The sequence below is a fragment of the Mercenaria mercenaria genome, chromosome 1, assembly GCF_021730395.1.
Source record: "Mercenaria mercenaria strain notata chromosome 1, MADL_Memer_1, whole genome shotgun sequence".
NCBI classification, from domain to species: Eukaryota; Metazoa; Mollusca; class Bivalvia; order Venerida; family Veneridae; genus Mercenaria; species Mercenaria mercenaria.
In genome coordinates this window covers 49,119,510-49,143,977 of record NC_069361.1, presented here as the reverse complement: position 1 = coordinate 49,143,977, position 24,468 = coordinate 49,119,510, and the positions used below count along the sequence as shown (strand labels likewise).

The window sequence follows — 24,468 nt, the reverse complement described above, 5'->3', positions numbered from 1 at the left end:
ATCAAACCAACTATCTTTAGGTAAAAGCTAGAATGCAAACGACCATTCTAAAAGCTAAATTCAACAAACAAATTCCGAATTTCAAAATTTAAACCTGAAAAATAAAGAAACAAATTAAAGTATAGGCGATAAGTCCACCACAATAACTTGGTTGTGCAATAGCTCATAGTTTCTACAAAAACAGCTTTCACATGGAGATATATTCAAAATTTGAATGTATTTCCTTCAATGAATGTATTCCTAATACAGAGTAACAGATAAGCTGCGTATTATTAGGTTATTTACATAGCGGCTCGTAGTATATGGTTTTCCCAGCTGGGTACGAGTCCAAATATACCTCAGTATTGTACAGTACAATGTTAAATAACAGTTTTATTCTATATGTATTTCATTTTAGTTTAAATTACAAGAGGACCATGATGGTCCTTAATCGCTCACCTGTTCCCATATGACCCAGTTTCGAGTATGATGTCGTTTTTTCTATTATTTGACATGGTGACCTAGTTTTTGAGCTCATGTGACCCAGTTTTGAACTTGACCTAGATATCATCACGATAAAAATTCTGACCAATTTTCATGAAGATCCATTGAAAAATATGGCCTCTAGAGAGGTCACAAGGTTTTTCTATTATCTGACCTATTGACCTAGTTTTCAAAGGTACATGACCCTGTTTTGAACTTGACCTAGATATCATCACAGTAAAAATTCTCACTAATTTTCATGAAGATCTATTGAAAAATATGGCCTCTAGAGATGTCAACAGGTTTTTCTATTTTTATACCTACTGGCCTAGTTCTTGACCGCACATGACCCAGTTTAGAAACTGACATAGATATCATCAAGGTGAACATTCAGACCAATTTTCATGAAGATCCATTGAAAAATATGGCCTCTAGAGAGGTCAAAAGATTTTTCTAATTTTAGACCTACTGACCTAGTTTTTGACCGCAGTTGACCCAATTTCAAATTTGACCTAGATATCATCAAGATGAACATTCAGAACAACTTTCATACAGATCCCATGAAAACTATGGCCTCTATAGAGGTCACAAGGTTTTTTTATTATTTGACCTACTGACCTAGTTTTTGAGGGCACGTGGCCCAGTTTCAAAACTAACCTAGATATCATCAAGGTGAACATTCTGACCAATTTTCATGAACATCCATTCAAGGGTATGGCCTCTAGAGATGTCACAAGGGTTTTCTATTTTAAGACCTACTGACCTAGTTTTTGATTGCAGTTGACCCAGTTTCAAACTTGACCTATATATCATCAAGATAAACATTCAGACCAACTTTCATACAGAATATGGCCTCTAGAGAGGTTACAAGGTTTTTTCATTATTTGACCTACTGACCTACTTTTTGAAAGCACGTGACCCACTTTCTAATTTGACCTAGATATCATCAAAATGAACATTCTGACAAATTTTTATGAAGATCCATTCACAATTGTGGCCTCAAGGTTTTTCTATTTTTAGACCTACTGGCCTAGTTTTTGATCGCACATGACCCAGTTTCGAACTAGACCTAGATATCATGAATATGAACATTCAGACCAACTTTTATACAGATCCCATGAAAAATATGGCCTTTAGAGAGGTCACAAGGTTTTTCTATTATCTGACCTCCTGACCCAGTTTTTGATGGCACATAACCCAGTTTCGAACTTGACCTAGATATCATCAAGGTGAACATTCTGACCAATTTTCATGAAGATCATGTGAAATATATGGCGTCTAGAGAGGTCACAAGGTTTTTCTATTTTTAGACCTACTGACCTAGTTTTTGACCGCACGTGACCCAGTTTCTAACTTGACCTTGATATCATCAAGGTGAACATTCTAACCAATTTTCATGAAGATCTTATGAAAAATATGGCCTCTAGAGAGGTCACAAGGTTTTTCTATTTTTAGCCCTACTGACCTAGTTTTTGAAGGCACGTGACCCAGTTTCGAACTTGACCTAGATATCATCAAGGTGAACATTCTAACCAATTTTCATGAAGATCTTATGAAAAATATGGCCTCTAGAGAGGTCGCAAGGTTTTTCTATTTTCAGACCTCCTGACCTAGTTTTTGATGGCACATGACCCAGTTTCGAACTTGACCTAGATATCATCAAGGTGAACATTCTGACCAATTTTCTTGAAGATCTTGTGAAATATATGGCCTCTAGAGAGGTCACAAGGTTTTTCTATTTTTAGACCTACTGACCTAGTTTTTGACCGCACGTGACCCAGTTTCAAATTTGACCTAGATGTCATTAAGATGAACATTCTGACCAATTTTCATGAAGATCTTATGAAAAATATGGCCTCTAGAGAGGTCACAAGGTTTTTTCTATTTTTAGACCTACTGACCTTGTTTTTGACCGCACATGACCCAGTTTCGAACTTGACCTAGATATCATCAAGGTGAACATTCTGACCAACTTTCATATAGATCCCATGAAAAATGTGACCTCTAGAGTGGTCACAAGCAAAAGTTTACGCACTAACGGACGCATAGACGGACGGACGACGGACGCTGCGCGATCACAAAAGCTCACCTTGTCACTTTGTGACAGGTGAGCTAAAAAATGATTCACTGAATTTTGTATTTCTGCCTTTTCTGAATTTTCCCAGCTTGGTATGAGTGCAAAATATACAGAACAATGTTAGGTCCTAAATAACCTTTTTATTCTATATTTATTTTAATTCATTTAGAAATATACGTGATTCATTGAATGTTTCCTACATCTGATGATGTTTTTTAATCGTACTTTTTGGCTTTTGGTCATTTATAAATGTGTTTATATCCAAATAGGACAGCATTTCCATGACTTGCACTTTCGTTTTTGTGTTACAAACAACAAATAATTCTAATTTCAAGATGCATAATCAAACTCTGTACATAGAGCGCCTACTTCACCCAATTTACATTCGGAACATTTTCAGGTGTTTCGGGCTTTAATGTATGTTTAACATGGGACTGTTGAACTGTCCAAATACGGAAAAAATACAGTTTTTTTGTAAGCACGTGCGTCCAATACAGTAACATATTGTACGGTCAAGTGTTGCAAATAAACGTTCATGACTGGATAAATAAAATAGATATAGAATAATTGTGTATATACTTTATTAAATTTGTAAAATATACAATATAATTTTCTTTTAATGCATAGCAAAATTCATATGTAGAACCAAAATACCCAGTTGTCATCACATAGTATATATCCCCACAGAATTTAGCAGTTGCCACTTGTAGTCGCCAATTTATGCTAACAGTGATGCATTCTAAAAATATTCATATTTATAAAACAAGGCAGTCTGAAAGCTATATCCCGCACTGCTGTTATGGATAGTGAAAGGGCTGACGGTATTGGGTGGAAGCATTGACGTTGTGAAGTATATGTTATAGTCCATGTATGACAACATCAATGAATTTGTTCAAAGCGATATGCTGACAGATCACAGGAATAAGTTTAATATAACAAGAGGACCATGATGGTCCTGAATCGCTCACCTGTTCCCATATGACCCAGTTTTGAGTATGACGTTGTTTTTTCTATTATTTGACATAGTGACCTAGTTTTTGAGCTCATGTGACCCAGTTTTGAACTTGACCTAGACATTATCAAGATAAAAATTCTGACCAATTTTCGTGAAGATCTATTGAAAAATATGGTCTCTAGAGAGGTCACAAGGTTTTTCTATTATTTGACCTATTGACCTAGTTTTTTAAGGCATGTGACCCAGTTTCAAACTTGATCTAGATATCATCAAGGTGAACATTCTGACCAATTTTCATGAAGATCCATTCAAGGGTATGGCCTCTAGAGAGGTCACAAGGTTTTTCTATTTTAAGACCTACTGACCTAGTTTTTGATCGCAGTTGACCCAGTTTCAAAATTGACCTATATATCATCAAGATAAACATTCAGACCAACTTTCATACAGATCCCATGAAAAATATGGCCTCTAGAGAGGTCACAACATTTTTTCATTATTTGACCCTACTGACCTACTTTTTGAAGGCACGTGACCCACTTTCGAACTAGACCTAGATATCATCAAGATGAACATTCTGACCAATTTTTATGAAGATCCATTCACAAGTATGGCCTCTAGTGAGGTCACAAGGTTTTTCTATTTTTAGACCTACTGACCTAGTTTTTGACCGTACATGACCCTGTTTTGAACTTGACCTAGATATCATCAAGATGAACATTCAGACCAGTTTTCATACAGATCCCATGAAAAATATGGCCTCTAGAGAGGTCACAAGGTTTTTCTATTATTTGACCTACTGACCTAGTTTTTGATGGCACGTGACCCAGTTTCGAATTTGACCTAGATATCATCAAGGTGAACATTCTGACCAATTTTCATGAAGATATCATGAAATATATGGCCTCTAGAGAGGTCACAAGGTTTTTCTATTTTTAGACCTACTGACCTAGTTTTTGATCGCACGTTACACAGTTTCGAACTTGACCTAGATATCATCAAGATGAACATTCAGACCAACTTTTATACAGATCCCATGAAAAATATGGCCTTTAGAGAGGTCACAAGGTTTTTCTATTATTTGACCTACTGACCTAGTTTTTGATGCCACATGACCCAGTTTCGAACTTGACCTAGATATCATCAAGGTGAACATTCTGACCAATTTTCATGAAGATCTTGTGAAATATATGGCCTCTAGAGAGGTCACAAGGTTTTTCTATTTTTAGACCTACTGACCTAGTTTTTGACCGCACGTGACCCAGTTTCGAACTTGACCTAGATATTATCAAGGGGAACATTCTGACCAATTTTCATAAAGATCCCATGAAAAATGTGACCTCTAGAGTGGTCTCAAGCAAAAGTTTACGCACGCACGGACGGACGGACACACAGACGGACGCTGCGCGATCACAAAAGCTCACCTTGTCACTTTGTGACAGGTGAGCTAAAAAGAACCATGAGTATACAAATCATTAATGAAACCCTGGCAAGTAGATCGGTTATTGAATATGACCCATGGGTTTTGCAAACCATCTCAATAAGGATGAAGATATGACCAAAGTTTAAGAAAATCCTTCAAGTGGTTTAGCAGAAAAGGATGGGACAGGAAATTGAAGACTCGAACATTTGTGTTGTGACCTTGACCTTGAGCTGGAATGGGTGAATTTTGAGTTCTGCACATTGCCTTGATAAGGGGAATATTACAGCCAAGTTATATTAAAATCCTTCAAGGGGTTTAGGAGATTCAGAGCAGACACAAAATGAAAGGCTCATACCTTTGACTTTGAGTTGTGACCCTGACCTTGAGTCGACATGGCTGACTCTGAGTTCTGCATATCATCTTGATGAGGTGCTCATTTGACCAGTTTCATCAAAATCCTTTAAGAGGTTTAGGAGATAGAGCGGACAAAAAATGGAAGGTTCAAACCTTTGACCTTGAGTTGTGACCTTGACCTTGAGCCAACATGGCCGACTCATGAGCTCTGCACATCATCTTGATGAGGTGATCATTTGACCCAAGTTTCATGAAAATCCTTCAAAGGTTTAGGAGATACAGAGCTGACACAAAATGGAAGGCTCAAACCTTTGACCTTGAGCCGACATGGCTGACTCATGAGTTCTGCACATCGTCTTGATGAGGTGATCATTTGACCCAAGTTTCATGAAAATCCTTCAAGGGGTTTAAGTTATATGGAGCAGACACAATTGTTACAGACGGAAGGACGGATTCCATTCCTTTACCCTCCCCCCCACCACTTGTGGTGGGGGATTAATAAAGCTTCGCTATGCTGTATGACGTTTTGACCCTAGATGAGTCAGAAAACAAACTGGTTTGAGATTTTCTTCAGGGATACATTCTGACCATGTTTCATTAAGATTGGGCAAAAATTGTGACCTCCAAATCATTAACAGTTAAACTGTTTGACAATGACAGGTGAAGGACACAGGCAATAACTTAAGTGACCTAAATATGAATATTCACTTACTTCTGTTTGCAAATGAAGTCAGGTGCATCTCTTTCAAATCCATCCTGGCAATGATTAACACAAGTCCCATCTGAAATCAAAAGTGACAGAAGTCTGCAATGCAATTAAAGGTCCCATACAGGTTGTGCGAATGCAGTTATGGACAACTATACAACAAAATGCGTTCTTGAGTTATCATCCGGAAACCTTTTAACTGTTCCGGGTCAATGTGACCTTGACCCTTGACCTACTGACCTCAAAATCAATAGGGGTCATCTACTGATCATGATCAACCTCCCTATCAAGTTTCGTGATCCTAGGCCCAAGCATTCTCAAGTTATCACCCGGAAATGGTTTAACTGTTCCGGGTCACTGTGACCTTGACCTTTGACTTACTGACCTCAAAATCAATAGGGGTCATCTGCTTGTCATGACTAACCTCCCTATTAATTTTTATGACCCTACGCCCAAGCGTTCTTGAGTTATCATCCGGAAACCGTTTAATTGTTCTGGGTCACTGTGACCTTGACCTTTGACCTCAAAATCAATAAGGATCATCTGCTATTCATGACCAACCTCCCTACCAACTTTCATGATCCTAGGCCCGAGCATTCTTGAGTTATTATCCGGAAACGATTAACTGTTCCGGGTAACTGTGACCTTGACCTTTGACCTACTGGTCTCAAAATCAATAGGGGTCATCTGCTGGTTATGACCAATCTCCCTATCAACTTTCATGATCCTAGGCCCAAGCGTTCTTGAGTTATCATCCGGAAACGGATTGGTCTACATACCGACAGACCTTTGACCTACTGACAGACCGACCGACTTCTGCAAAACCATATACCCCTCCTTCTTCGAAGGGGGGCATAATAAATCTCATAAGGTTTCATGACCCTAGGTCAAATACTCCTTGAGATACGTGTGACATAAACTTTTAGGCCATTTATACATATTTTTTAATATGTTAAAGCGACATGCCTCCAGATCAATCGACAACAAAACAAAATAATTCTTTTCAGATATGCTATATTTCTTAAGAAGGCTTTAAAACTTAATTCCTGACAAACTATATGTTACAGAAACAAAAAAGAATTTGCTGTTTTTACTACTTTTTTTGATGAAAATCAAAATGAATTTGTCACGCTTTTACTCCAGGTAAACTGTCTCGATTATAAATATCTATATTTGAAGTCAAATTTCACTACTTCAGCTATAGCGCTATTGGTTACGACGACGGAAAAATGTCTTTATTGCCGCGGCGGTCCGGGGTTTGATTTCCGACGCAGTCATCTTTTTTTCTTGATTTGGAATTTTTAAAATATTTTAAAAACAAAAATTCATATTCTAATGTTCATAATATGACCAAACTTCAATTTGAAAGAAAGATTATTTTTTAGCCAAATCTGGAGGCATGTTGCTTTAAGGGCCATAACTCTGGTCTGGCAGAGTACAATTCCAAACAAAATCTCAGGTGCACAACCTCACATGCTGAATAATATTCTTATTAGATTTCATGACAGTCAAATACTTTTTAAGATATGTAAAACAAACTTCTAGACACTCTAAGATTATTTTTTACTAATTCAAAGGCAGTAAGCCTGGATTGCTTGAGTTAAACTCCAATATAACCCCAGGTGCACAACTTCACATGCTGCGTAACATTCCAATGTTTGATGACCCTAGGTCAATAACTTTTTGAGATACGTGCAGCACAATCTTACAAGTCCTTTATTTATAGTTTTTACTAACTGAAATGCCACAACTCTTAACCTTAATGAGTGAAATCTGAAATAAAACCACAGGTACACAACTTCACATGTTAATAATGTTGGTTATATCAGTAGATTTGATGACTGGAAGTATTAATGTGTCGTTCCTTAAGATACAGCTTGATAATTAGCTGCATGCAAAACTTTAACCAAATTTAACCAAATTTTTTAAGTTGAAAAAGAGCTGTAATTTGTAGTACATTCAATCAAGAGTTATCTAACTTTACTACTTCAGTAGGTATGATGGTAGAAAGCCTTGTGTGAAGTTTCTTTCAAATACATATAGTTGTTCCTGAGATACAGCTTCAGTTAGTTGCATGCAAAACTTTTCACCAAGTTAAATAGGGTCATAATTTACATTAAACCTAATTAACAGTTATCTAACTTGGTTATTTCAGTTGATCACTAGAAAGCCATGTGTGAAGTTTCAATGCATTACATGCAAAACTTTAATTTAGGTCAGATGCCAACATGCGAATGAGTAGAACAGCTCTCATTATTTTTGAAAAAGTCAACTTAGGAACTTACTATGTAATGGCATTTGTCCATCAGAACATGGATTAGGCCCATTAACACAGAAGTCATCAATATTAAACTGGAACTGTGAATCTGCTTTGATGAAAGACTTATTTTCTGGATTAAAGTAACCAGTAGTAAAGTCACACATGAAAAGCTGAGGGTGACTACTGTCTCCTTCTCTGTAAAGTTTGAGCCAATCTGGAATATGATCAGGTGGGAAATGTTCGTCTTTGCACGCATCATAGCATCTCGATGGTGTTTCTTGGTAACCGACTTGACACTGTCCGACAATAATTTCAACATAACCATTGCTCTTGTTAGACGATATTCTCCAACCCAACCCTGCAAAAAATTTAGTCACCAGTAAAGAGCTGCATCTGCCAATACATGGGTTACTACATGGGTTTCAAATTATAACAAGAGGGCCAAGGTGGCCTTATATCTCTGACCATTTTCACAGCTCAAACAGGTGAAACAAGAAACATTTCTATCAAATTACTTTGACAACTGATCTGCAGATACAGAGGCAGGACTTTTTCTACCTGTACAACAGCTAGATTCCCAATGCCAATTAGGCTCCATTTTTTCACAGTTCAAAATGATTTCCAATCCAAAGAGAAAATTCCCAAATGAAATAAATTTTTGAGTATCCAAACAAAACTCTTGCATAGTATTTTTATTTTGTTAATGGAAGGAAACACATCTTTGGAAAAACTAACCTGTTACTATTTTGGTAACATGGCTGTCTGAACCTCAGTAAAAATTAAGAAGATTCTGCTGGAATATTGTTTGTTTTTGTAAATAAAAGCCTTTCAATGAACACAGATATATTAACATTTATTGATTACAGTACCAAAACTTTGTTCATAGTCAGTTATTATAACATTAAATTCAAAAGTAACGTATTTTCAAGACCCATTTTTTTTTCTACTTAGAGCACAATTAAGCAAACAATCCTGAAAATGTTTTTATATGACAAACAAAGAGCTGGACTATTTCTGCAATGCCTGTCAATAATTATCACATAGATGTATAGTTCAGCAACTTAGAGATAATTTCTCTTAATTTTATTAACGGGTACTCAATTTAAATTTGTAATTCATTATAAAAGTGTTAAAAATTCCCAATGTAGACAGACGACTTGAAAATTTACTGTAAAAAAAACAACTAGAAGGTGTTTTTTTTTCACAAAAACATATGTCTCCCCTTTAGCTCTGGCAGCCATTTTGTGCAGCGAAGCGGAACATGTTGGGATATGCATAACTAGGCTTGGTACTGATCACTCATGTGAAGTTTTGTCGAAATCAGGCCAGCAGTATGACCTGTAAAAGCCAGACAAGATTTTTCTACTTTTAGCTCTGGCGGCCATTTTGTGCAGCAAAGTGGAACATGCCGGCGATATGCAAAACTAGGCTTGGTACTGATCACTCCTGTGATATGTTTTGTCGAAATCCAGCCAGCAGTTTGACTTGTGTAAGTAGGACAAGATTTTTCTATTTTTAGCTCTGGCAGCCATTTTGTGCAGCGAAGCAGAACGTGCCGGCGATATGCATAACTAGGCTTGGTACTGATCACTCCTATGGAGTTTCGTCAAAATCCAGCAAGCAGTTTGACTTCTGAAAATCGGACAAGATTTTTCTATTATTAGCTCTGGCGGCCATTATGTGCAGTGAAGAGGAACATGCTGGCGATATGCATAACTAGGCTTGGTACTGATCACTTCTATGATGTATCATCGAAATCAAGCCAGCAGTTCAACCTGTGAAAGCCAGACAAGATTTTTCTATTTTTAGCTCTGGCGGCTGTTTTGTGCAGCAAAGCAGAACATGCCAGCGAAATGCATAATTAGGCTTGGTACTGATCATTCCTGTGAAGTTTTGCCAAAATCCAGCCAGTAGTTTGACCTGTGAAAGCCGGACAAGATTTTTCTATTTTTAGCTCTGGCAGCCATTTTGTGCAGTGAGGCGGAACATGCCAGAGTTATGCACACCTAGGCTTGGTACTGATCACTCCTGTGACGTTTCATCGAAATCCAGCCAGCAGTTTGACCTGTGAAAGCCGGACAAAATTTTTCTCTTTTTAGCTCTGGCAGCCATTTTGTGCAGCGAAGCGGAACATGCCGATAATATGCACAACTTGGCTTGGTACTGATCACTCCTATGAAGTTTTATTGAAATCTGGCCAGCAGTTTGATCTGTGAAAGCTGGACAAGCTTTAAATGCGGACGGACGGCAAAGGCTGGTCTAATTATGTCTCTCCCCAGAGACATAAAAACAATATGTCTCTGGGGAGAGACATAATTAGACCAGAGGCCTTTTTCCCAAAAGCCCTGAGGAGAAGATTTTCAAAGCATTTCCACAAAGTCCTGGCAGCCATGTAACGATTAAATAGTAGCTGTCACCCACGGATTATGTCATTATGTCAAATTATTTCAATATCTGACCAGTGGTTTAATGGAATGTCATTTGAAGATTTTCTTCTTTTCAGCCCCAGTGGTTATGTAGTTTCACAAATAAGAAATGAGTGAATTAAAATTCTTAGTAAATTGTCACCTAAAGAACATTTCTGTGAAATTATTTAAAACTAGAGCTATCACTAAAGGTGATGAATGTACCCCCAGCATGCACTGACACAGTACATTGCAATTTGAAGCACACAAGATTGCATAATTATGTGGACTGTATGTATATAGACTGTATGTATACAGTATAGTAACAAAAAACAAAGTCCCATAACTATGCAGAATATTTATCTAAAAGAATGTAGCATGCACCATGCACAACTAGGGTTGGTACTGATCACTTGTGTGAAGTTTCATTAAATTGTGTGTAAGGGTTTGGTAGATTAGGCACGCACAAGATTGCATATGCAGACTGTATGTACATAGTATGTTAACAAGAAACAAAGTCCCATAACTCTGCAAATTTTTTTTCTGAAAGAACCTAACATGCCCCATGCACAACTACTGTTGTTACTGATCACTTGTGTGAAGTTTCATTAAATTGTGTCAAGGGGATGAGGAGAGATAGTGCGCACAAGACTGTGTCTATGTATATAGTATAGTAACAAAAAAACAAAGTCCCATAACTCTGCAAAAAATTTTTCTAAAAGAACCTAACATGCCCCATGCACAACTACTGTTGGTACTGATCACTTGCGTAAAGTTTCATTTAATTGTGTCAAGGGGATGAGGAGAGATGGTGCGCACAAGATTGTGTCTATGTATATAGTATAGTAACAAAAAAACAAAGTCCCATAACTCTGCAAATTTTTTTTTCTAAAAGAACCTAACATGCCCCATGCACAACTACTGTTGGTACTGATCACTTGTGTGATGTTTCATTAAATTCGGTCAAGGGGATAAGGAGAGATGGTGCACACAAGATTGCGTCTACGGACAGACGGCCAGCGGCCAGACAACCTGAAACCAGTATAACCCCCCTTACAAACTTTGTTGTCCGGGGGGGGGGGGGGGGGGGGTACAACTAGAAGATGCTTTTGTAGAAAGGTGCATGTCTCCCACAATGCAGAGTAGTAATAGCCATGAAGTCAATACGAGAGAGGAGCAAAAGTCAAAAAGACACTGATGGTTGGCTGCAATAGGGGTCATCTACTCTGCATGTCCAATTATCCTATGAAGTTTCAACATTCTGGGTCCAGTGGTTCTCAAGTTATTGATCTGAAACAGTTTCCATGTTCAGGCCCCTGTGACCTTGACCTTTGATCTAGTAACCCAAAGATGATAGGGGTCATCTACTCTGTAAGCCCTATCACCCTATGAAGTTTGAAGGTTCTAGGTCAAATGGTTAAGTTATTGATCAAAAATCAAGTGTGATGGATGGATGGCCCCTGTGACCTTGACCTTTGATAGAGTGACTCCAAAAACTATAGGGGTCATCCACTTTTCATGTCCAATCATCCTATGAAGTTTCAACATTCTGGGTCAAGTGGTTCTCAAGTACTGACCGAAAATGGTTTTCCATGTTCAGGCCCGTGAACTTGACCTTTAATAGAGTGACCCCAAAATCAATAGGGGTCATCTACTCTGCATGACCAATCATCCTATGAAGTTTAAACATTCTGGGTCAAGTGGTTCTCAAGTTATTGATTGGAAATGGTTTTCCATGTTCAGGCCCCTGTGACCTTGACCTTTAACAGTGTCACTTCAAAAGCAATACGGGTCGTCTACTCTGCATGTCCAATCATCCTATGAACTTTCAACATTCTGGGTCAAGTGGTTCTCAAGTTATTGAGCGGAAATGGTTTTCCATGTTCAGGCCCCTGTAACCTTGACCTTTAACAGTTTCACTTCAAAAGCAATAGGGGTCGTTTACTCTGCATGTCCAATCATCCTATTAAGTTTCAACATTCTGGGTCAAGTGGTTCTCAAGTTATTGAGCGGAAATGGTTTTCCATGTTCAGGCCCCTGTGACCTTGACCTTTGATGGAGTGACCCCAAAAACAATAGGGGCCATCTGCTCCATAAGCCCTACCAATCAATGAATATTGAAGGTTTTAGGTCAAATGATTCTCCAGTTATTGGTTGGAAATGAAGTATGACGTACGGACGGACAGGGCAAAAACAATTTTTAATGAAGACCGTACATCCTTACAATTTTTTCCAAACAAAAGGTCAAAACTACCTTGTGATTCGCATGTAGTATTGTAAAGTATGTAAACTGAAATTTTGTTATTATTTTTTAAGTTAATTGAGTTAATCAAAGACTTGTATAGAATATCAATTTTCGTTGTTTATTATTAACTGGGTCGAAAACGACTAAGAATGAATATTGTGTCAGAATCTCAGACTTATTACAATGCACGTACATGTGCAAAGCATCCCAAACAGAAGCAAGGAAAAGCACTCTTTCCCACATAGTGAATCAGTTTTCGCAAGCCAAAGAAAATGACAGTTTTTGTTGTAAAACACATGTTGGAGTTGTTGATTTAAGACCATTAGTATTGTGAAGGTAAATGCACGTCAATGTATCCTGGTAAAATGATTGAGTAATACGAACAAGAGGGTCATGATAACCCTGGATCGCTCACCTGAGTAATATGAGCTACATGTTTCAAATGTCAAACTGATGACTTTTAGAAATTTTTTGGAAGATTTTCCGATGTATAATCACGTAACCCCTGGGGCAGGGCCAATTTTACCCCGGGGGTCATGATTTGAACAAAGTTTGTAGAAGTCTACTAGGCAATGTTACATATCAAATATCTAAGATCTAGGCCTTCTGGTTTATTTTTAGCAAATTTATGAAGATTTCCCTATGTTCAATCAAGTAACCCCTGGGGCTGGGTCAATTTGACCCTGGGGGGTCAAAATTTAAACAAATTTTGTAGAGGTCCACTAGGCAATGTTACATGTCAAATATCTAAGCTCTAGGCCTTCTGGTTTATTTTTAGAAAATTTTGAAGATTTTTCTACATACAATCAAGTAACCCCATGACCTCCAGGGTCATGATTTGAACACATTTTGTAGAAGTCTACTAGGCGATGCTACATGTCAAATATCTAAGATCTAGGCCTTCTGGTTTTTTTCTATGTAAAATCAAGTGACCCCAGGGGCAGGGTCAATTTTGACCCCGGGGGTCATGATTTGAACAAATTTTGTAAAGGTCCACTAGGCAATGCTACATGTGAATATCTAAGCTCTAGGCCTTCTGGTTTATTTTAAGAAAATTTTTGAAGATTTTCCTACGTAAAATCAAGTGATCTCTGGGGCTTGGTCAATTTTGACCCCGGGGGTCATGATTTGAACAAATTTTGTAGAGGTCCACTAGGCAATGCATGTAGTCAGATATCTAAGCTCTAGGCCTTCTGGTTTATTTTTTTTAAAATTTTGAAGATTTTCCTGTGTAAAATCAAGTGACACCTGGGGCTGGGTCAATTTTGACCCCGGGGGTCATGATTTGAACAAATTTTGTAGAGGTCCACCAGGCAATGCTACATGTCAGATATCTAAGCTCTAGGCCTTCTGGTTTATTTTTTAAATTTTTTTGAAGATTTTCCTATTTAAAATCAAGCGACCCCTGGGGCGGGGTCATGATTTGAACAACTTTAGTAGAGGTCCACTAGGCAATGCTACATGTCAAATTTCTAAGCTCTAGGGCTTCTGATTTTTGAGAAGAAGATTTTTTAAGATTTTCCTATGTAAAATCAAGTGATCCCTGGGGCGGGATCAATTTTGACCCAATGGTCATGATTTGAACAAATTTGGTAGAGGTCCACTAGGCAATGCTTCACACCAAATATCTAAGCTCTAGGGCTTCTGGTTTTTGAGAAGAAGATTTTTAAAGTTTTTCCTTTCGGTTGCCATGGTAACCAGAGTTCTGCATGGAATTCAATTCTCTGAACAATTTTTGTAGAGCTTCACCCAAGAAACATTCCTGTGAAGTCTGGATGAAATTGGCCTAGCGTTTTATGAGATGTCGTTTAAAGCAAAAGTTTACGAACGCCGGATGCCGGACGGTGAGGGATCAGAATAGCTCACCCTGAGCCTTTGGCTCAAGTGAGCTAAAAAGAAGGGGCCTAAATTCATGACTGAACACTGGTCAGAAGTCTGAAATATATATATACTGGCTGCCCCTCCTATCAGCGGTCACCTGGCTTAAGCAGCCAAACTGTCTGTTTCCCCTGGCTGGTTGCTTAAGACAGGTTAGACTTAAGACAGGTTAGACTGTACTAACCAATTTTCATTCAATAAAAAACCTTGTTAGTCCTGGTTTAAATTTATAGGTGCAATTCTGGCTTTCTTATGTTTATTTCACTTTCTGCAAACCTTAAATACTGCAACAAGCTTACATTAATTAAAATATTAAACACCAATAAAACTAACCTTCAGGACAACTTATATCATTTGGCAAACATACAAATCGCATTCCATCATCACTGTTCAAACACACTAAATTCTCTCCAACATTACACCTGTACTTGCAATGCACATTTGCCAACAAGTCAAAACGTCGGTCTGATGTTGGGCAAGTAGCATCGGCAGGAGCTTCACATGTAGATGATGTCAGATATGGTACATGACAGACTGTCTCCTTATTCATATCTTGTATACTTCTCCCCTCCGACTCACTGACATAACAGCTTTCGGCTGTATCTTTTATTACAGCACCCTGTACCTCCAAACACATCTTTGTGAGCAATATCAGATATATCCACCACTTCTGAAAAGGAAGTACCCAGAATACAGGACAGACTCAACATTATGAACAGAATGGTGATTAATAACAGTCACTTTGTCATTACGGTACAAATTAAAAGCCGTAGTCAACTGGTTTACATTGATAACTTATGATGAAGTTAAATTGTAAAGCTCTTTTAAGATATAACATGGACAAAATTCAATTTAATTCTGGTTATATGACAAATTTCTAGCTTTTATAGTTGAGGAAGACCTCTAGTGCTACTCTTCCTCACATGATGACCTGAGCAAGGCTCAAACAAGCCTGGCAATCCAGTCTGACAATTTTTAACTTTCCTTTTGAGTTTCCTATTGGAAAATTGACAGCCTGGGAAATCTTTTGATACCACCTGTGTTAGACCTGAAATATATGGGTTTATGACCATGAATGGTAACTTTGGAAATCAAAAATCTATTCCTAAAAACAGGAATAGAATTTTCAGGGAAAAGTCTGATCGCAATCGTATATTTACATGCTCCTGAACTTTTCTGGTCCAAGAACAAAAAACTTTTCTATCTCCCAAGGCTTTTCTATCAAGAAGTGATTGTTCCATTTTCAGTCCCATGATCACTATGTCCTTGACCTACTAACCCCAAAAACAAAAGGGTTCATCAACTTCATAAGTCCAATATTGCTATCAAGTTTAAAGGATCTGCTTTGAGTTCTAAAATTATTGAACAAAACCAATTTTAAGGTTCAGCCCCCCCCCCCCCCCCCCCCCACCCCGGTGACCTTTACCTTTGACCTAATGACCCTAAAAACTTTAGGGGTCGTCTACTATGTAAGTCCAATCAAACTTCCAAGTTTGAAGGTTCTGGGTTGAGTGGTTCTCAGTTATTGAGCAGAAACCGTTTTCAAGGTTTGGGCCCCTGTGACCTCAACCAAAAAGAATAGGACTCATCTACTAACCCAATCATGCTACCAAGTTTGAAGGTTCTAGGTCAAGTGGTTCTAAAGTTATTGGGATGAAACCATTTTCAAGCTTCAAGACTCTGCGACTCTGACCTTTGACCTACTGGCCCCAAAAACTATATGGGCCATCTACTTCATAACCCAATCATGCTATCATAATCAAGTTTGAATGTCCTGGGTCAAGTGGTTTTCAAGTTATTGGACAGAAACAGTTTTCTAGGTTTGGGCCCCTGTGATCTTGACCTTTGACCTACTGACCCAAAAAACTAAAGGGGTCATTTGCTTCATAAGCTCAAACCTGCTCCCAAGTTTGAAGGTCCCAGGTCAAGTGGTTCTCAAGTTGTTGGGCAGAAACCCTTTTCAATGTTCAGGCCCCTGTGACCTTGACCTTTCACCTACTGAGGATTTATCTATTACATAAGCCCAATCCTGCTACCATGTTTGAAGGTCCTTGGTCAAGTAGTTCTCAAGTTAATGGGCAGAAACTGTTCACTCTACCAACCGACGGACTGACCAATCAACAGACTGACGCGACCGATAGGTGCAAAGCAATATACCCCCGCTTCTTTGAAAGGGAGGCATAACTAGACTTCATTAAGACAAACATTCTGGTCAGGATTCATATAGATCAGATAGAATAGGTGGCCTTTAGCATGTTAGCATAGCTTTTTATGATCTGAGCTAATGAAGACATTTCTGACCTCAGATTTCTACTTAGATTTCATAACTACAGTCTGACCAGTTTTAATGTCGTTCAGGAGAAAATGTGGCTTCTACAGTGTTAACAACGTTTTTCTATGATTTGTCAAAGTGACCTAGATTCTAACCTAAATAAGCAAGTTTCAAAATTACCTTAGAATTTATTAGGAAAAACTTTCTGATAAAGTTTCATGAAGTTCAGGTAAAAATGTGACCTCTAGGTTAACAAGGTTTTACTGTTATCTGATCTTGTGACCTAGCTTTTAACCTATATTAAACTTGTCCGCGATGTTATTAAGACAAAAATTCTGACAAAATTTCATTAAGATTGGGTTAATATTGTGACAAAACTGTGAAAACTGTGGTTGCCACATGCGGCACAATGATGGATACAGGGCGATCACAGTCGCTCAACTTGAGTCAGCTAAAAACAAGATGTGGAAATTCTACAAAAACCAAGAATCCTTACTTAAGTTATTAACCAGAAACCATCTTTTTTAACTCTCAACAACAAAAAATCTATTTTTAGTTACTGTGACCTATGGCATGAAAATGGCTCCTTTTTTACAGAAAAAGAAAGAAAAGCAAAACAAAATTTAAAGCTGGAACCAGGATAAACAAGAGGGCCAAGATGGCCCTAGGTCGCTCACCTGTGTAGCATATCATAACAGTGTAACCATGTGATTTCATGGAGACAAATATTCTGACCAATTTTCATTAAGATTGGACCAAAAAACGTGGCCTCTTAAGTGTAAACAAACATCTTCTTTGATTTGACCCAGTGACCTATTTTTTAACCCCACATGACCCAGATTCGAACTTATCCAAAATTTCATGAAAGCAAACATTCTGACAAAATTTTGGGAAAATTGGAGCAAAAAAGTGGACTATAGAGTGTATAAAGCTTTTCCTATGATTTGACCTAGTGACCTAGTTTTTGACCCCATGTGACCCACATTTGAAATCGTCCAAGACTTCATGATAACAAACATTCTGACGAAAATTTATGAAGATAGAATAAAAAATGTGCCCCCTAGAGTGTAAACAAGCTTATTCTTTGATTTGACCTGGTGACCTAGTTTTTGACCCCACATGACCCAGATAAAAATTCATAAGATATTTCATGCAGACAAACATTCTGACCAAGTTTCATGCACATCAAATGAACAAGTGTTAACAAGCTTTTCCTTTGATTTGACTGGGTGACCTAGATTTTGACCCCATATGACCCAGTTTCAAACTTGGCCTAAGAATCATCAAGATAAACATTCTGACCAAGTTTCATGAAGATAGGGTCATCAATGTGGCCTGAAGAGTGTTAACAAGCTTTCCCTTTGATTTGACCTGATGACCTAGTTTCTGACCCCTTATGACCCAGTTTCAAACTTGGCCTAGAAATCACCAAGATAAACATTCTGAGTAAGATTCATGAAGATAGGGTCATAAATGTGGCCTCTAGGTTGTTAACAAGCTTTTCCTTCGATTTGACCTGATGACCTAGTTTTTGACCCAACATGACCTAGTTTCGATCCAGGCCTAGAGATCATTAAGATAATCATTCTTTGCAAGTTTGTATCAAATCAAACCATAAATGAAACCTCTATATGGTTGAAAGGGAAAAATTGAAAGGGGCAGTAAATCTAGAACCCATGATGGAATCTAGCCAGTTTTTGAAAGGAACCAAGATCTTAGTGACTTAAGTTGTGTGTAAGTGTGGTTAAAATCAAATCTTAAATGTCACTTCTATTGTGTTCACAAGGTAAACATTATTAAATTTTGGCTCTTTTAGGGGTCAATCAGGGGCCGTAACTCCAGAACCTATGATTGGATCTGACAGATTCATCATGGAATCCAAGATTTATTGTTGTTGAAGATATTTTGCAAGTTTGTATCAAATCAAACCATAAATGAAGTCTCTATATGGCAGCAAATGCCAAAATAGCAAATTTTGGCCCTTTAAGGTGCCATAACTCTGGAACCCATGATGGGATCTGGCCAGTTTTTGAAAGGAACCGAGATATTATGCCTATACAAGTTGTGTGCAAGTTTGATTAAAGTTGGTTGCAAAATGTGGTCTCTATCGTGTTCACAAGCCAAAAATAGCAAATTTTGGCCCTTTAAGGGGCCATAACTCTAGAACCCATGAAGGGATCTGGCCAGTTTTCGAAAAGAACTGAGATATTATGCCAATACAACTTGTGTGCAAGTTTGATTAAAGTTGATTGCAAAATGTGGTCTCTATCGTGTTCACAAGCCAAAAATAGTAAATTCTGGCCCTTTAAGGGGCCATAACTCTGGAACCCATGATGGGATCTGGCCAGTTTTTGAAAGGAACCGAGATATTATGCCAATACAAATTGTGTGCAAGTTTGATTAAAACTGATTGCAAACTGTGGTCTCTATCGTGTTAACAAGAAATTGTGAACAGATGACGGATGGACGTACGAAGGGCGATCACAAAAGCTCACCTTGTCACTATGTGAGAGGTGAGCTAAAAAAAAAAAAGCGCTACCCATCCGCTGCCCTCCAAAATTTCTAAATTCAAAAAGGTATGATAGACCAATGTCTTACATGACTGTGCCACAGAGGTATTTTCAAAGTATACAAAGTAATTAAGTTATGCTATCCTTGAACTTGATCCCACTGACTCCATATGAAATCAAAACCTAGCTTTTCTGTAAGCTATCTTTAGGCAAAATTTAATTCCAATAAATCAATCCAAAGTGTTATCTTTCTAATTTTAGTAACAGTGACCTTGTATCCACTGATCCTATTATATGTACCCCCAACCTAAGCTGCCTGTAAGCTAATTTTCATATCAATATCTCAACCAAAAATTTATCAATTGAACAAAATTTAAAAAACTTGACAACAACCATCCAACCACCTACCCAACTAACAACATCACCTGTCAAATAACCAGGATTTGGTCTTTGAAAAACCTGGTTAAAAACACTAATGTAGTCAATAAAGTATTAGTCATGCAGGCAAACTCACCTTAGATAGAGTTTATCTGCAATTGAAATCATATTCATAAAATATCAATTCAAACAGTACTAAGGCCCCACCAAATTAATTTGTTTTCATCGGATTTGCCGCACATTTTTTTTCTCGTTTTGTATGCGCTTGCACTTTCAAAAAAAAACTGAAGTTAAAAGGTGGTGTGCAACCTTTTTTGGACGGTACAGCGTGGGTTTTAGACAATACCAGAAAAAAGTGGCATCTGTTCCGACAGTTTTGATAGTAAACTTGTATTAAATTACCGGTTTGTCAACTTAGATTTTGTTTGATGTGTGAAATATGGTCAAAGTTACAGACTGTACAAATACAATACCATTTGTTCAAACATTGGAGTGCCTAATAGTTTGGAACAGTATACTTGACAGGTCAAAACTGTGGAAATACAGTGCTTTAGGGTATAGCGGATTTAGGGTATTGAGGATAGGTTGATAATTTTCGTATTTTGACTTAAATTACTGTATAAATTTTCATATCATTCTTTTACTGACTGGCAAACAGACATTTTGACATACATTTTAAATGTTTGCTTGTTGTGTTATATTTCAAATGAAAATTGAAGCTATCCTGTACTGACACATTAAGTCCTCTCCTATGTTTAAGGTTCCACCATTGTATTTTACATTAATTCTAGTCACATAAAACGTGATGTATTGTGTAACGTTACAGCATAAGGCAATATATTAACATTTTTCTAGCTGCACACTTTCTGTTCTTTAAGGTTATTGTATTGAACATTTTAATAAATATTTTAGTGATAACTTAAGGTATTTGTACTTTACATATATTCTGGTCATATTAACTCCAATCTTTATAGGTTACAACATTGTATCTTAAATAATTAAAGTTAGCAAATTTAAGTCCCCTGAATTGTTCTAGTAACATTTTGTAATCATGTTTGTAAAACTGTGAAGAACATGACTTATTCTCTCCTTTCTTCTTTTGAGTTTTTCTTTCTATCTAATTGCCTAGTTCAAAGAATTGAACTGTTTGTCTCAAGTTTTGCTGTCAAATGTTTACCAATACTCGATTATATTTCTTCACTCTTTGCTCGCTCCTGTTTTGTTCAAAAACAATTTTTTTTTCTCGGAAAAAAAATCAGATGAACAACTTTTCAATTTGGTGTGGCCTTATTCTTGAGTTTTATTTTTTTCAGATGTTACAATCTGTTTTAACAAGTGTTGTCATTAGACAACACTATCATTTTTTAACATAAAATTTACAAAAATTGTCTAAGTAAGAAAAAGGGGGCATTATTTTCTAAATTTAAGTCAAAAGTATAAAGAGCAGTTACTACATGATGCCAAAGACTGAAAGAGTTTGAAAGCATTCAGTTCAATACTTCCTGAAAAACCTGCTAACATGCAAAATTTAAGTACAAAATGTAAGCTACAGTTGTGTTACTTGTACTGTTAGTATTAATGCCATCACATAATGCCACAGACATGTATGAAGGATAAAAATATTTATTCCAGTAATTTTTGAGAAACTGTTTACAAGCAAAACTTTGGCATACATGTGATCTCCCGCGCGGGAGGGTCAAAATCCCGAGTTTTTCACCTTGCCTCCCGTCTCCCGCCCAAAACCATAATTCTCCCGCTTTTCAGAAAAAAAAAATCTGTATTATGACTGGGTTGATAATTACAGTCCATAAAATAAACAAACGTGTTTGTAAACTTGGACCGATCCAAACGGAAGGGGAAGAAGCATTTTACAGAAATATTTCGATGGCAAAATACAATACATACCGTAGCCCTGACCAACCTATAAACCGGGCAAGTCTATTTTATAAGTACATCAACACGGTTGACCCATTTAAATGAGCTGTACCGAGGAGTGCCAAACATGTTTACACAGTAAATCAAAGTGTCACTGACTGTTGTGTAATATGCATGTTTGAATGTCTGACACACATGTAGCTGGAGGAAAAAAGTTGTTTTTCACAGGTGAATTTTGATAACATGATTAATTGTTTGTTTTGATAAGGGATTAGACAAGCAGGGCCTTTTCCACCTGTCACACGGGGCCGAATATCGGCCCATTCTCATACATGTCAAGTTTCCCGGATTGTCCGGGAGTCTCACGGATTTTTTGTCCATTTCCCGGACATACGGAAATCAATCATTTCTCCCGGAAATCCAAAATTCCAAGCTAATGCTTTCCTGTATCAAACTAAATCCCTAATTACACACTGTGCCTGACGTAATTTATCACTCTACTGGTATATTGATAAGAGTTAAGGTCACGCACTGATGACATTCTGCAAACAGGTGTGTACTGTGCTATTTTTAGATTGTGTTAATTGGCGAGTGGTGATACTGACATAATATGATGGTAAGACAGGAACTTGTTTATTGAAGATTTAAGTGTGAAAAGATATATTTAGGGATACATTTGAATAGATAAAGAGCCAACCTTTATTGGTGTGACAATCATTACCACTGATGGCATAATGGAGAAACCTGCATAAAATACTCGCAAGGGTGTCATGCAGTATTTATAAGATAGATAGATAGAAAACAACTAGAGATAGATTTTAACATTCTGATTTTGTATTTCATTTTGATGAGTAAACAAGAGCTGTCACTAATGGTGACAAATGCCCCCGCAGCACCTTGACCTTTGACATGGTGACCCCAAAGTCAGTAGGGGTGGTGTACTCAAAAAGTACTATCAGCATGTGAAGTTTGAAGGTCCTGAATGAAGTGGTTTGCATGTAAAGTGCCTTCATGCAAAAAGTTAACGTTGGCCCCTGTGACCTTGACCTTTGACCTGGTGACCCCAAAGTCAGTAGGGTTGGTGTACTCATAAAGTACTATCAGCATGTAAAGTTTGAAGGTCCTGGGTGCAGTGGTCCGCGAGTAAAGTGCCTTCATGCAAAAAGTTAACGTTGGCCCCTGTGACCTTGACCTATGACCTGGTGACCCCAAATTTAGTAGGAGTGGTGTACTTAATAAGTACTATCAGCAAGTGAAGTTTGAAGGTCCTGGGTGCAGTGGTTCGCGAGTAAAGTGCCTTCATGCAAAAAGTTAACGTTGGCCCCTGTGACCTTGACCTTTGACCTGGTGACCCCAAAATCAGTAGGGGTGGTGTACTCAATAAGTACTATCAGCACGTGAAGTTTGAAGGTCCTGGGTGCAGTGGTTCGCGAGTAAAGTGCCTTCATGCAAAAAGTTAACGTTGGCCCCTGTGAACTTGACCTTTGACCTGGTGACCCCAAAGTCAGTAGGGGTGGTGTACTCAATAAGTACTATCAGCATGTGAAGTTTGAAGGTCCTGGGTGTAGTGGTTCGCGAGTAAAGTGCCTTCATGCAAAAAGTTAACGTTGGCCCCTGTGACCTTGACCTTTGATCTGGTGACCCCAAAGTCAGTAGGGGTGGTGTACTCAATAAGTACTATCAGCATGTGAAGTTTGAAGGTCCTGGGTGCAGTGGTTCGCAAGTAAAGTGCCTTCATGCAAAAAGTTAACGTTGGCCCCTGTGGCCTTGACCTTTGACCTGGTGACCCCAAAGTCAGTAGGGGTGGTATACTCAATAAGTACTATCAGCCTGTGAAGTTTGAAGGTCCTGGGTGCAGTGGTTCACGAGTAAAGTGCCTTCATGCAAAAAGTTAACGTTGTGACTAACGAACGAACGAACAAACGAACGAACGAACGAACTAACGGACGGACAGTTGAAAACTAATATGCCTCCCTTCGGGGGCATAAAAAGCATTTTTCATTGTAGATTAAAAATGGTGAAATAGATTTATTTCCAATCTATATTAGCTTCTGCTCATTTGCAAAAAATCTAAGAATGTAAAAAAGAAAACCTGCAGATTATTCACATAAAAGAAACTCGCCAGTATAAAAATTCATCCAAATTCCTATTCCTCTGCTCAAAGAATACTGTAATAACTAAATAAAGTTACTATAAACCTATATGTTTTTGGGTTTTTTTTGTTTACATTGCAGAATTTCTAAAATTTTCATTTTGGACAGTACCAGTAACTGTTAAAAGGGGTGCTTACAAAAAAGATACTGACTGATAAATGGCAAACAGTGCAGATCATGACCAGACTGCATGGACAATTTACTCTTGTTGCAAAGGCAGAATCAATCGTATTCAACAAGATAAAGGTTAAAATGCTTTATAAAGCAACTTAAGCACCTAAAAACACTGCCAAAATCGGACCTAATCTGTTACACAGTATTATATTCGACCAAAAATTTCCTAAGAAACGTTCGTCGAAAAAATCTCCTGGATTTTCATCAAATATCCTGGATTTTCAACTGAAATATCCTGGAAAATTGTCCACGGAACTTGACATGTATGCATTCTCAATGCTAATTAGGCTCCATTTTTACAAATTTGAAACAAAAAGCTCCCAGTTATAAGAAATAATTCCCAG

At 37.7% G+C, this 24,468-nt stretch overlaps 1 protein-coding gene across 2 annotated transcripts in view; it reads right to left on the bottom strand.

The window, feature by feature from the left end:
* Positions 1–24,468, bottom strand: part of LOC123522882 (uncharacterized) — a 112,728-nt gene that overhangs the window by 26,863 nt on the left and 61,397 nt on the right. For both annotated transcript variants that reach the window (XM_053547019.1, XM_053547015.1), the window contains exons 12-14: positions 15,096–15,432; positions 8,260–8,592; positions 5,981–6,050 (exon numbers count right to left, since the gene is read on the bottom strand). In XM_053547019.1, the coding sequence (XP_053402994.1) occupies positions 5,981–6,050; positions 8,260–8,592; positions 15,096–15,432 (740 nt within the window). The remainder of the gene's footprint in view (positions 1–5,980; positions 6,051–8,259; positions 8,593–15,095; positions 15,433–24,468) is intronic.